At 40.7% G+C, this 13312-nt stretch overlaps 1 protein-coding gene across 1 annotated transcript in view; it reads left to right on the plus strand.

Moving 5' to 3' along the window:
* The window catches only part of LOC117230343 (neuroligin-4, X-linked-like), a 222531-nt gene extending 210619 nt beyond the window's left edge, over positions 1–11912 (plus strand). The window contains exons 8-12 of the mRNA XM_033487691.1: positions 7207–7358; positions 7453–7565; positions 9091–9221; positions 9365–9916; positions 11417–11912. Coding sequence (XP_033343582.1) covers positions 7207–7358; positions 7453–7565; positions 9091–9221; positions 9365–9916; positions 11417–11488 — 1020 coding nt within the window. The 3' untranslated portion in view covers positions 11489–11912. The remainder of the gene's footprint in view (positions 1–7206; positions 7359–7452; positions 7566–9090; positions 9222–9364; positions 9917–11416) is intronic.
* Positions 11913–13312: the final 1400 nt, after the last annotated feature.

The raw sequence follows: 13312 nt of genomic DNA on the forward strand, positions 1-13312 counted from the left end.
CTTTTTGCAAAACCAGATAATACGCCCCTTCTCAATAGAGTGAAATAGGTCGTCAAAATTAACTTGGCCCGGCATTTCTACATTTCGCAGCGTTTCGAAGCTTTTACATTTTTTACACCATGTAGATAGTTATTTCTCAAACTTGTCTAATTACGAAAATAATTTCTCCTTACATAAATCGAACCAGGATCCATTATCGAAGCCGTAATTCGTTGTTTCTTGTCCGCGGAAAGATAATCGTTAGTCGGTAGCTCGATATTCCACTTGGAAAACGAAAAAGAGAAAAAAGGATTTCGAGAGAGCGAATCAACGAGAATTCGTGGTAACTTCCTGTAGAGTTAGCTGTATTTACGCGTCTACGATATCACGAGATGTACATTTCCAACAAAACTGGGGATACAGAGGAAATTTTTCGTGCAGTCGTTCGCTAGTTTCCTGGTTATTTTCCGCCTAATTACTTCATTTCGTTGATAAAACGTCGCACCGAAGGATGGCACAGAGAATTTTCGACACCGCGCAACTAAATTTTTTGTTCCACTTCTATTCTATAAACTTAAAGAATACGCGATATAAATACAGCAAGCGAACAACCCCAACGGGCAAAGTTTTTCCACCGTATACGCTTCCACGTTGCTTGATACAACGTTCGAAGAAAAATGTAGCAAGTGATGATAACAGGTGGAGAAAAAAACGATAACAACGGTGGAAGAAGTTCTACCGCTGCGCGTTGGAACTACGGGAAACTTTGGATTTCGAAAAATGTTTCATTTCGACGTACAAAAATTGAAATAACTACGGTGTATGCGAAATGAAAATTTCGTGTTTTATAACAATTACTTTTTCTCCGGCTATTGAAATTAGAATTATTAGAAAGAATATAATTTCACGAGTTTTCGTAAAAAGGTGACCGCTACTCCATTCGAGATAAAAGGTTACCGTGGCTGAGTGAGCAAAGTGCTTGCCAGAAAATTGACTCGAGTTCGAAACCTCATGGTACTATCCTGATATTTCCTCGAAAATGTTCACGTACTATAGTTTGTTGTACCTGAAAGATCATCGAAATCGAGACTTTAGAGAATTTTCCTATTCAGAAAAAAAAATATTCTCACGTTATTCTCTCTGTTCTAGAAAATCATAGAACATTAATAAGCTTACATAGAGAGGTGGTATTCGATCGTTCTGCAAATCCTGACGCGTTAGCTGTATCTGATTTCTGAAACTTGTATCCATCCCACCGCCTGCGGCTGTAGGAAAGTGAACGAAGAACAGTTTGAAACTGCGGCAGATGAATTTCCCGAGTACGATTATATTATTACCGCATGCACGTGTACATTACGCGGTATATCTTGGACGCGTCGCTTCGCGCAGGAAGCGGATACGTGCGAAGGGAAATTGTAAAATTACGGGAGTGCAGCGGCGCGCGAGATCGGTTGTGTGTCACGTTAGAACTCGGTGTTTCCGGTCGTAGTTTCGGTTCGCCGCGGATATACTCGGTTATCATCAACGCGGCCCGATAGCGTTACCGATAATTTCCTGAACAATTACGGAGACGACAAGGGGTGAGGGCGGCGGTGGTCGTTATTTAAATGGAATTGAAAAAGGAAACGGGCGCGGTTCGATATGGGCGACGTTAATTGCGGAGAAACCGTACAACGCCCGGTAATGAAATTAATTTCGAAGCGATGTCGCAGAATTTCGAAGAATACTGGAGTGGAACGATGGAGGGAATGACTTCCGGAAAAGCGGAGGAAAAGCTGGGTAACGGTGGGAAAATTACTTCGTCTAATATTATGATATAACGCGCATACGCTACGGTTGGAAAAAGCTTGATAAATATATGTAAATACGTGAGTCTCCTGAATGGAGACAGCGCGCAAGTAGAAAAAGTACGTATTGGTCGGACGAGCCAGTTGCGCACGAACTGACGAAAGAAAAAATTTGTAATATACGATACGAATAAGTGGATGCCGTTAAACGAAATTTCCAGACACGTGGTCCCTGTATATAAATGTAATATAGAGATGTTTCGCGTAGAATCGGCCGCAGAAAATCGAAATCCAATGGAAGGGTGTAGCCGTTATTTATAACGATAATCGAAACGACAGATCCCATGGCATCGCGGGATTTGTTCCAATAAATGCGAAAGAGAACGAGGGAATTACAACCTAGAAAAGATTAATATTCAACGAACCCGCTTCGAAACCCGGATAGAATTCCAAGAATTGGTAAAACGAAGCGCTCATCGATCGGTTTGCGTGATATTATACATCCTCGTGGAACGTTCCATTAGCAAAGGTTTGATTAATCAAAATCAAGAAGCTCGTAAGATCTTACGAAATTGAAGTGCAAATAAAATAGCTTTCGGAAACCTTCAATTTATCTTTTCTATTCAAGCTAAACCTTTTCGAAAGCTACGACGATCCGAGGTTTTTTAAAAGTCTTGGGAACGGTTTCCCTTCAGCCGTTGCGAAAAATTTCTGTTACTCGTGTGTCGAGTTTGCAAAGTGAGGCTGTGTACGCGTCACCGTCAAAGTGGAACTGTGTAAAGACAGAGTGGCAACGGAATTTAGATTAAACTTCCGTTTGCCAATTACGCGTGTATACAGACGGCTTAAAGGGGCCCGGTAGTTGAAGGGAAACATGCTGAAAAATTCTGAGGTCCGCGTTCGAAATAGATACAAAGACTACGCGGTCTTATTAACGACAGCGTTGCGGCAACGAGGACGAGGATGTCGAAGAGAAGGATCGACTATCGATACCTATTACTAGAAATATCGTTACCAGGACAAGTTAATTTCATATTTTATAATATTTGCCCTTTGGAACATCGTATCAAACGGTCGAAGAAATGGAAAGAACTACTAAGTTTCGTAAAGGCTTCAAACTGTTTTTGATGGAGTACGTTGGGTCATCAAGGAGAACTTTGACGTTTTGCCTCCGTGGAAAAATTATTCTATAAGACTAAAGAGGTTAAAAAAGGGAAGCAGAAAATTACGAATCGGGGTAGAGGAAAGGAATGAAAATCAAAGACGGTTGAGTGGACGTATTTAAAGTCCTTAAGAATTTGTCGATCATTTTCGCTCGAAACATTTTGCCGGATCGTTGATGCTGGATCTCAAAAGAGTTCCTTGAAGGATTGTTTTCAAAGATCGATCGATCGATCGAAAAAAGTTGGAAACTAGAGAGAAGAAAAAAAAAGAAAGAAGAAAAAAAAAGAAAGAAGAAAAGAGGCAATTGATTATTAACGTTGAAATTGAACTCGTTAATAGATTTCCATAACGAATAATTAATAAATTCGACGCTGATACGTCGAACAATTTGCATTTATAATTCGCGATCCACCGAGTTATCGTCCGAGTAATCGGCGAAAATTGCGAAAACGGCAGGCAATGCTGCGCTTCGTCCGGCCATTGATTTTAGATTCGCCGACCAAACATCATTAAATATTTCACTCGTGAATATTAATAGAGATTAGAAGAATTTCGTTAACCTGCGCTCAAACTGAAATTAACTTCCGCCAAAGAAACAAATTTTTACTTCGCAGAAACACTGCTGAAAGTTTCTGAATTTAAAGGAAACGGCGTTTCCACTGCCGAGAATTCGGTTACCTTGCAGAGTGAAACTTTCATCGGTGAAAATGTTTCAAAAATGAAGAAGGAAACAGGTAGTATAACAAGAACGATAAAGTTAATTATCGTAAGGAACAGCGGTATAACGCGAGATGTACGTTAATCAGAAAAAGGTGAACAAATCCTTCGAGATTAGTCGGAATTTTAATTGAATTGTAGCACATGTCGATCCTTTTACTCGCATAAACGCGATCTGACACTTTGGCAAAATTCGAATTTCCATCGTTAATTTCGTCGTTGTTTTAGAATGTCGGTGAATATCAGATTAGGTATCCGAAATAAATTCAGGCGACATCAACTTTTAATTCGAATCTTTCCTATAAAAGAAATATACCAGAAGCGTTAAAATTGAGATTATAAAGATTTCTAAAGCTTCGCCGAATAAACCTCCCGATAAAATCCTTTTATACGCGGACAAAAAGAGCCACCGAAACATTACAGAAAGCAAAAGCTTTATCAGGGGGACGATGATTCTTCGGAAATTGCTTTTACTCGAACGATCGCCGACCGTTAAGTGGAACAAACTTTTTACTATGAGATAAAAGAGCCGAAGAACGAGAAAAAAGCACGCGAAACGTGCAAAACTGTCGCGTTATAAGGAGGAGGACATCAAAGGCAACCAACAGCGCGGGTTTAAATTTAAATTTAGATCATCGATTGTGCACCGTCCAATCGTTTATGCAGTAACCATACAGAAGAGCATTAACGCCTTCTGATATAATCGTATGAATTGCAGTACCGAAAGAAACGTTTGCCTCTCTTCGTTTCACCCTGTGCTTCGTACCATAAATCAAATTTCCAGTATTTAAAGCGAAGTTTATACAAAAATACGTGTGAGAACTGTGACCGGTAATCGCAAATAAAAGCAAGAAAAATTGTAGTTATCGTCTTTTTGTTCCTCGAAATAATGTCACGATATTCTCCGCGTTCTGCTTTTGCCGTCACGTCGGAATATTCGCCAGAAAATTGCAAATTCGGTAACGATGTCGATTGCAACCAGGGAAGAAGGGTGGCGGTATTCTCATGCAAAACGAGAAGGTAGAGAACAGCGAATGAAAGGGTTAGCAAGAAATGCAGGCTGCGTATTAGGGGCTAGAGCATGGGAAATTTACAGAAGAACTAATACCATCGACGTAGCATGTAGAAAGAAGAAAGTCTGGCATTCTCGAAGCAGCGGAGAAAAAAGGAAAGGAAATAAGCCGCATGGAAAAATGTCCATTATAAAAATTCCAGTCTTTTCTCATAGAAGACGCGAGAAACTATTCCCGGAAGCTACGGCCGAGTTCTCGAATAGACAATACAAACTCTTCCGGCCGTTCGTTTTCGTGGCAGCGCGCTCGTCGAGCGCAGCGGTGTCCAGCGTGGCAGAGAGTCGGACGTATCGATTACATCTGGACGAGGGAAGCGAAGAAAGGAGCTGGACGAACGAAGGAGATTCTCTGACTGTGCGAAAGGATACGAGATTCATGGAAACGGAAGTGGAGAGCGTGGATGAAGAGAAAGGGCAGCGGGTCAGAAAAGCTAAAGAATAAAATTCAATCCGGTAAAACTCGTTGAGGGAGGTAAACAATGGCGATTCGTAATTAAAACGGACGAAAAAATACAGAGTAGCGGCCGGTGATGAAAGCGACAGAGCAAATAGAGGCAGTCGGTGTTTCGGGGCATAATTAACGGGGCAGCCGACCCGTAAAAACACGGAAAGAAAAGGAATGTAAAATTGTATAATGACATAGGACGAGGTTTCGAGGAAGAAGAATTTCTGGAAGGAGAAAAACAACATCATCGCGTAACTAACCTGATAATGACTCGCATTCAAAGATCGTGGAAAGGATAGAAAACTAGCGAGAAGGATAGAGGGCATCGAAGAAGAGGCACACGATCTGTCTTTGCGAATTGTCAGATCGACGAAATCGTGTGCGTACTTGTTTGCCAAACTATTCGCTGAAAGATCTCGAGATCTTTTCACTGTAAGGGCAAAAGTTCATCCAACAGTTTCACGGGAGTGACGGCGAAGTTACAGAGTTAGTCGAGCAGCTACTACGACCAGAGATTCCTTGATTGATATCCGTAATACGGTGGCAAAGTTTCGATCTTTGGAACCATTGGTACGCTCAGGAAGAATCTTTGATTGAATGTAGATTATAAAGACAGTATCTACCATAGTTTGATGGTGTTTGCCAACTCTTTTGTGCAAGAACGTAACGCGGAGAGCCGTTCCGTCAGAAAATTGAAAATAAGCTGAGGCAACGGATTCAGTGAAGTGCAACGAACTACATGATTTTCAAAAGGCAACAAAGTCTTACGCCGCGAATCGATAAGGAAAATATTAGGAAGGAAACGGAGGCGCTACAAAAGATGCAGAAGGTCTCCATTACTCCGGCAAGCTCAAAGGGAATTTTCTAACCTGGAAGTTTCGATCTCGACCAAACGAATCGTCTTTATTTCTTCTCTTTCGAACTTCTCGACCCAAAAATCCATTCGATCGAGAGAAAATCATCTCCGGGGATACAGGAAACAGCCGCCGTTTCGTTTGCAAATTGAATATTCGACGTTGCTCGTAAGAGTAGATCGTTTAACACCTTTGACCGCATTAAAGGCGCTTTATCGGTTAGACTTTGCAGAAATGATGGCGAGTTTTTTTAAACAAACACCGTATTTCACGTTTCTCCATATACTCGCGCGTTGCTGCTCCTATTTTCAACATGTTAGTAAATTTTCCCTCGCAGTCTCAAAGGAGAAAAGGATATTTATGCGGCAAACGACCTATGCAGAATTAAGTCTGGAAGCAGTGAAGGATTTATCGCGTGCACCATGTTTCTACTTTATGACGATAGTCTTGTTTCTGTGTGTTTTTCAACATGCCACCTCATATTCTCTCTTAGAGTAAAATTAAATGCATATTACATCTCGTATCTCTTTGTAACGTCTTGCAGAATACTCGTCTGCTGATACTTTCTGTGTCAAAAAGTGGTAAAATTTATCCAGTAAAAAAAACTGCTTCTAATTATAAAATTGCGCGAATCTTATAAAATAGCAGCGAACAAAGTCAAAAACAATTTTCCAACGAATCATAGTCGATGGGTAAGTAGAAGATTGCGAATTATCGATTTTTGTGGAAAACAAAGAGATGGAAAATAGGAGACGTCTCTTTTCCTCTGGAACGAATGATCGTACAGAGAGGGAACGAAAGGTTTCCAAAGGGCAGCAATTGCTTTCTCCATGGTCAAGTCGAACAACTAAGAGGTCAGAGTAATCTCGAAACCGGGATAGTCGAGCACATATAATGGCGTGCTCATTCCGTTCTTTCCTCCTCTCAATAGCTAGAAAATCCTTTCTCCATTTAAAATACGGTCGACATCCTACGTCGTTAAAATGCCATCAATACTTTGGGACAGACTTGCATTGCGAGCGTGACTTGTTTATTCTATAAACCGAAAAAAGCAATCTTTAATTTTCCTTCGTCGATTCATACCGAATTATGGCAGGAGAATGATCTTTATTCGCAGAAATCTTTATTCGACGATCTTCCAATTTTAAACAGAAAAAGGAGGGAGTTTCACGAATATTTTATTCGCAGAGACCAGGCTGCATCCACGGCGAGGACCTACCATATTTTTTCGGAGCACCCTTGGTAGGTGGTTTATCCCATTGGCCCAAGAACTACACAAGGCCGGAGATCACTCTGTCCGAGAGCGTGATACTCTATCTGACGAACTTCGCACGCACCGGGTGAGTCGTGAAATAGTCATTTTGCAGCACTAGCCCCGGCTATTCCGATTGTCCAAACGAGAAATTAACGATCATCCTGTGTATACGCTGACAGAAATCCGAACGAGGGAACACCGGACGTTGGACCGTTGAGACCCGAGAGAACAAAGTTGAAGAACATCGATTGGATTGCTTACGAAACGGTGCACAAGAAGTACCTGAGCATAGGTGAGGCTGAAATTGAGTTTGCCTAAACTTTTCAGTCGATCGTCAGTCGTAAAGTATTTCTAACAAAAGTAGAAGGGTTTTTATTTTAATTAGAAAGAGTTCCATTTAAGTTCCAGTACCATTTATGCATGGCTGTAACCACGATTTCCAATACCACGGATCTGGTGGTTTGAATTTTCCATCGCGTTTAACCATCAAGGGCCCGAGTTATCGCGACAAGATGGTTCGAAATTGCGAGAAAATCCGCGTATCACGAACCGGTGTTTCGGAAAGTGTTCGATTCCCACGGATTCTAATTCCCCTCGTAATCTCAGCTCGCTAGAGTTTCCAATTAGCCTCAGTTTTCACAATTCTACGTCAGCACGAACCTCGAGACTTACGAGGTATTAATCGCTTAGAGACGGAGTAAAGGTTATTCGTTAAGAAGATTCTCGGAAAACTGAAACGAATGGTAAAAAAAACGTTTTGGAGTATGTTGTTCCCTGCATTCGAGGAAATCCCTGCGTCTCGTTTCGAGATAGAACCGAGAAACTATTATTTAATCCTATTATTCCGTGAAGCGTGTATAATGAACGTAGTCTTGCAGGGCTGCCACGCATCTCGTACGTGTAACTAAGAGGATCAGCGAAAATTTATTTGCATAATTCTCATCTTCATCGTGGGACGGGAAGAAGAGTTTGTCAGGAACGGACAGGACTCGTTTTACTGTTTAACGTTCCTATCTTCGGATCTCGTTGCGACTTTGAAATAGAACGCCATTGTGAGAATGGACTCACCCCTCAACTGGCTCCGATTTGCACCGTTTCTTTGCTTCTGTCCATCGTTTTCGAAAAAAAAAAAAAAAAAATAAAGAAAAAACGGCAGAAGATGAAAGGAACGTGAAATAAAAATGTAACTTCAAACAGCAAGTTGCTCTTTATTGGATGTATGGAAAATTCGTCCCTTTGTTGGACTCTATTTTTGATCAAAATCAACTTGTAACATTTCATCGTGACTTTACGAAAGTCGACGAGAGGCTTCCGCGTGTCGCATTAGTCTTTGACTCTGATCTCTCTCGAACGCGATCCACTAAAACGAGAGAGGCAAAAAGGGATGGAAAATCGTCAGGCCGAGCAGAACACATCGTTGGCGCATGAAAGTTCGCTCGGTAGAGCGCAGTCTGGCTCGAACAGTGCCATAGCGCAGCCGCAAGTAGAAAAGCCGGCGCATAGTCAGCCTAAGGGGTTGATGTCTAACTCTCTCGTCCTATGACCGTCGCCGAGTGCTGGAGCTTTGAAGCGTACTGACTAACGAAGCAGCCTTCTCTATGAGATTACCACGCGACAATAATTAATTACCCTGCTGTTAATGTGGAAAGGTTCCGCTGAAAAGGCGGCTTTTCGAGGTTATCGCGCGAGTAGGTTGTACGCAGTTGCTCGCTCGTTTTCTCTAAAAAGTGACGTTCTCTTTCTCCGTCTGCGCCTACCAGTAGCACTCCTTTCCTTCGCTTTCGTTGACCCGGCTGAGACTTCATCCATGCTTCCAGAGATCAAGTCGAAGCTGAAGAACCACTACAGGGCGCACAGACTGTCGTTTTGGCTGAACCTTGTGCCTGACCTCCATAAGCCTGGCTCCGACGATGTTCCTAGATCGCATCATCTGCTTGACACTGAACAGGTACGTTCAACTCTATTTCCTTCTAGTTGGACATTGACCCTGAACAAATTTCTGCAAGTTTTTAAGAACAGATGACCCTTCCTCTACTTTGAAGCGACCTCCAGCTGTACACAGCATTTTTTATACACATTTATTTATTACAGGTGCCACCCAGGTTCATCCAGAGGATACCAACGACGACGCGGATGACTACGGTGGAGGTGACACTCGCGGAGAGGACGCAAAACGTCTCGACAGCGATACCAAGCGAGCTAGCCTTCGAAGATTCAACCATCCAACCGGAAGATGGGTTCGCAGCTTACTCCACAGCCCTCAGCGTAACCATAGCGATTGGCTGTAGCCTATTGGTCCTTAATGTTCTAATTTTCGCGGGTGTGTACTATCAGCGCGATAAGAGCAACCAACATAATTGCTCAAAAAAACGTCAGGAGAATGGACAAATGCCTAACAACATTTGCGGAGATCTGGACACAAAGAGTGTCGAAAGACACCATATTCAACATATTCCGCCACCAGAGTTTGCAGATTTGCAGAACAATAGCTGTCACGTACCGATGCCACCTCCACCGCCGAAGAACACAAAACCGGGAAAGCCAGGACAGAATCTTATCATCAGTCCTAATCAACTTCAACAGGAAAGTATGGCGATGACTGGCACCGGGACGCTGAAGAAGGGTCACAATCATCAGCAACAGGTAATGGACGAGCTGAGAGTTTGACTCCACGAGCACCTTGTGAATGTAGCCGAACAGCTACGAACGACTGATAGTCACGTAAAGTTTAATTTGCACCGTACGCTCGTGCATTTGAAAGCACAGAATGGAAAAGGACTGTTAGCGTTTTAAGGAAATGTTCTGAAACCTTGTCGCGAATCTGTTGACAGTTCTGGTGAAACTGAAGAAGATAGGTGCATCGAATTTATTGCAAGACTGGGTTTCTTCGTGTACGAGATCTGTCAAATGACGTCAAAACGTCGATCATTTCTTTATAATTGACAGAAGTAATGTTAATTCGCGACAATGCAAAGAACGAACGTTCGACGGTGCTTGTTGCTGATAAAATTATCCAAATCCCTTCGATGAAATCGCTCACGAACGTAAAATCTCGTGAGTCTGACTCCTTGTCCTTTTCTACTTACTCCGGTAAAACAAAGAGAAAGAAGAAAACCTTGCGACCAACTGCCGAAAAATCGTATAGTCTTCGATATATAATTAACGATGTCTAAGTAGAATCTTTGATCCTCGAGGAAACATTGGAACCGTTTCTCGACGATGGCTCAATCGTTCTCCCAGAAAGATTATTTCTCGAACGAACATCTTTTGTAACTTTTCACGGTCCAAAGAATTTTTTCTTCTTTCTGATCGAGGAATTGAACATTATCGAAGAATTCTGTTGAACAAAAACTAAAAGTATCTAATGAAAACCGCGAGGAGGTAAGCATTCTGTTTCTAAACAACGTTCACTTCGATATCAGGCAGAAAGAATGCACGTACGAGTCAAACTGGCTTATTTATACATCTATTCTTTCGACAAATGGTAGATTCTCGGCCAGATTTGCGATTCAGTGACTCGTGCGTTCGATTCCTTCTTCGTAGAATTAGAATTTCGAATAAGATCCATTTGCATCATCGACGAAATTTCCAGCAGACTATAAAACTTCCATTCTTTTCTTAAATTAAATTAGTTGAAGTACTTTCCACTGTCCCACGAGAGAAAGAAACAGAGCCTCGGAATCGATCGTTCGATTATCCGCGCTCTGTCACTGCCACGGTGAACGAGCTCATCTGGTGAAATTCAAAAAGCTGGAAGTAGTGTCGATCGGCCTAGATGCTCAATAAAAAGTTACAAAACAAAAGGAACAAACAAAGATAAAAAGAAATGGCCACCGATGACACGATGCAATTGAGATCTCGAATAGAACGGCGTCATAAGAGGGTTCTTTTTTTACAAACGTAAAAAACAGGAAGAAACGAGATCGTCTTATGATAGATGATTTATCGTTAAAACTATACAACAGCATACTGCCAAACAGTTGAAAGCGATACTTTTAACTTGGGATGCGAGTCAATACAAAGTGTCGATAATGCTACAATAGCGATCGCCTCAAAACGAAAAATCGTCGATCGTATGTACAGTCGCGATTCGAAAAAGAAAAATCGGAAAACGAGTGGTTTTTGGTCCAATTTTTTTTTTAGATCGTGGCTACGTCAAACATTCTAACGAAGCGTGGACGTACTGTACGAAAACAGAATGGGTTTAGACTGTAAATAATAATTAATTTAACTTAGTGGTTTGTCAAGTCGTTTGTGGCAAGAATTTTGTGGTGTATGAAACGACGAAGAAACGAGGAAACCGATTGTAATTGCACTTGTGTCGAGTAACAAGATGGTGTGTCAGCGTAGAAGCACTGGACGTAATTTTAAATTTGTATATAATTGACATTACAATAAACTGTGTAAACAATTACAATTAGCTACGGTACAATTCATGTTTTCCTTTAACGAAATTATTTGCCTGCTATTAATTGCTACGGTAAATACGAGAAACCTTTTACTACGAACCCCAAAAAATCATTTATCTTCGCAAAAATGCATATCTGAAGATTGATTAAAAACAGACACACAGAGAATAACAAATCGGAGCAATATTTATTGGAAAGCTATCCATAAAAGTGATCGGAAAAAAAAAATAAATATTTAAAAAAAAAATATTTCGATAGGAACGCACAGTCCATCAGTACTTCTATTTATGAAACGAAAATTCGAATAATGAAAGCGTGCATCGAAGGGACGATGAGGAATATTTGGACGAATAGCTCTTTAAAAAATCCCTGTCGCGTAAACGAATAAATAAATGAAAAAGCATTTGCGCTGCACGCTAATGATCAATCTCGAATATCCATACAAAATTCTCAATCAATTAAACAAACACGAATCGACGAATTTTTCCCCCAATGAAAAATCACAGATACGCGAGAGTGGGGCTATTATCGAGTAACCTCAAAAACATTTTAATCTCGAACATTTTCATGAAATGAATCGGGCATGAACGACTCATAAATACAAATTTTTATTCGTTTGTTCGTTTGAAGCTCCACTAATTGAATTGTATAGATTGGAATACAATTATAACAAGTTTGCAAAAATCTCGTAAGTTCGTTTCGAACCGTGACAAGGGCGTGCCTTTCGATGAGACACGGTACAAAAAAGATTGCTTTCGGTTTTCATTATCGCAACAGCAAACGAACGCTACACTGATCTCAGATATGCGATCTTGATCGTTCGTGCTTAATTAAATATAAATTGCATAAACTGAATGTACTAATTAAGCGCAAACAAATTGATAAGTCTGCAAAGAGGATTAGTGTGAATTTTTCTCTTGTAAATAATCTTCCTATGCTTCGATGAAACACATTCATTTGGATTTCCATAGAATTTAAGTGCCTTTTTGCCAAGATTATTTTGGTATGAATTCATACTTTCAACTAAATTTATTAAACCGCATAATACAATAAATCTTCATTCATTTCAATATTCCCATTAATTTAAATTAATATTTTTTTATCTCTTTATCCTCGTGAACTGTTCTCGAAATGATAAAGCTTTATCAACATAGATCCTACAAATTCGGGCAGCCGTTTCTATCGAAAACCAGCTTTTTATCCCAATCAACGTGGATTACGTAAATTTTATTATACTCTTTATTTCCGACAAATGATTTTTATACACTGATTCACCGTTAAACTCGAAGCTCTCGCAATCCGAATTTTCATTCGGTTTGTACAATTCAATCTCTAACCGACTCTTGCCAACTTCCCATTTGAAATGCTCAAATTAATCAAGTTGCACTCCACCAAATTAAAACGCATTTTTTTCTCGACGTTTCTTATAACTTCGTTTTTAATTAGCGGCAATATTTGCCAGACTTACCCAATTATTCGCTCTTCACTCAACTCACCAACGCGTTCACGTTGGCGGAAAAAGTTCCTCGGCGAAACGAAAGGTTGTTCGCAGGCTTTGGCTAATTATACTCTTATTCTGATTGAAATTAAATTTGATGGGAAAAAACGAGAAACAAGTGTATAAAAAAAC

Source organism: Bombus vosnesenskii, unplaced genomic scaffold (assembly GCF_011952255.1).
Source record: "Bombus vosnesenskii isolate JDL3184/JDL3185 unplaced genomic scaffold, Bvos_JDL3184-5_v1.1 scf7180000013266, whole genome shotgun sequence".
Classification (NCBI taxonomy): domain Eukaryota; kingdom Metazoa; phylum Arthropoda; class Insecta; order Hymenoptera; family Apidae; genus Bombus; species Bombus vosnesenskii.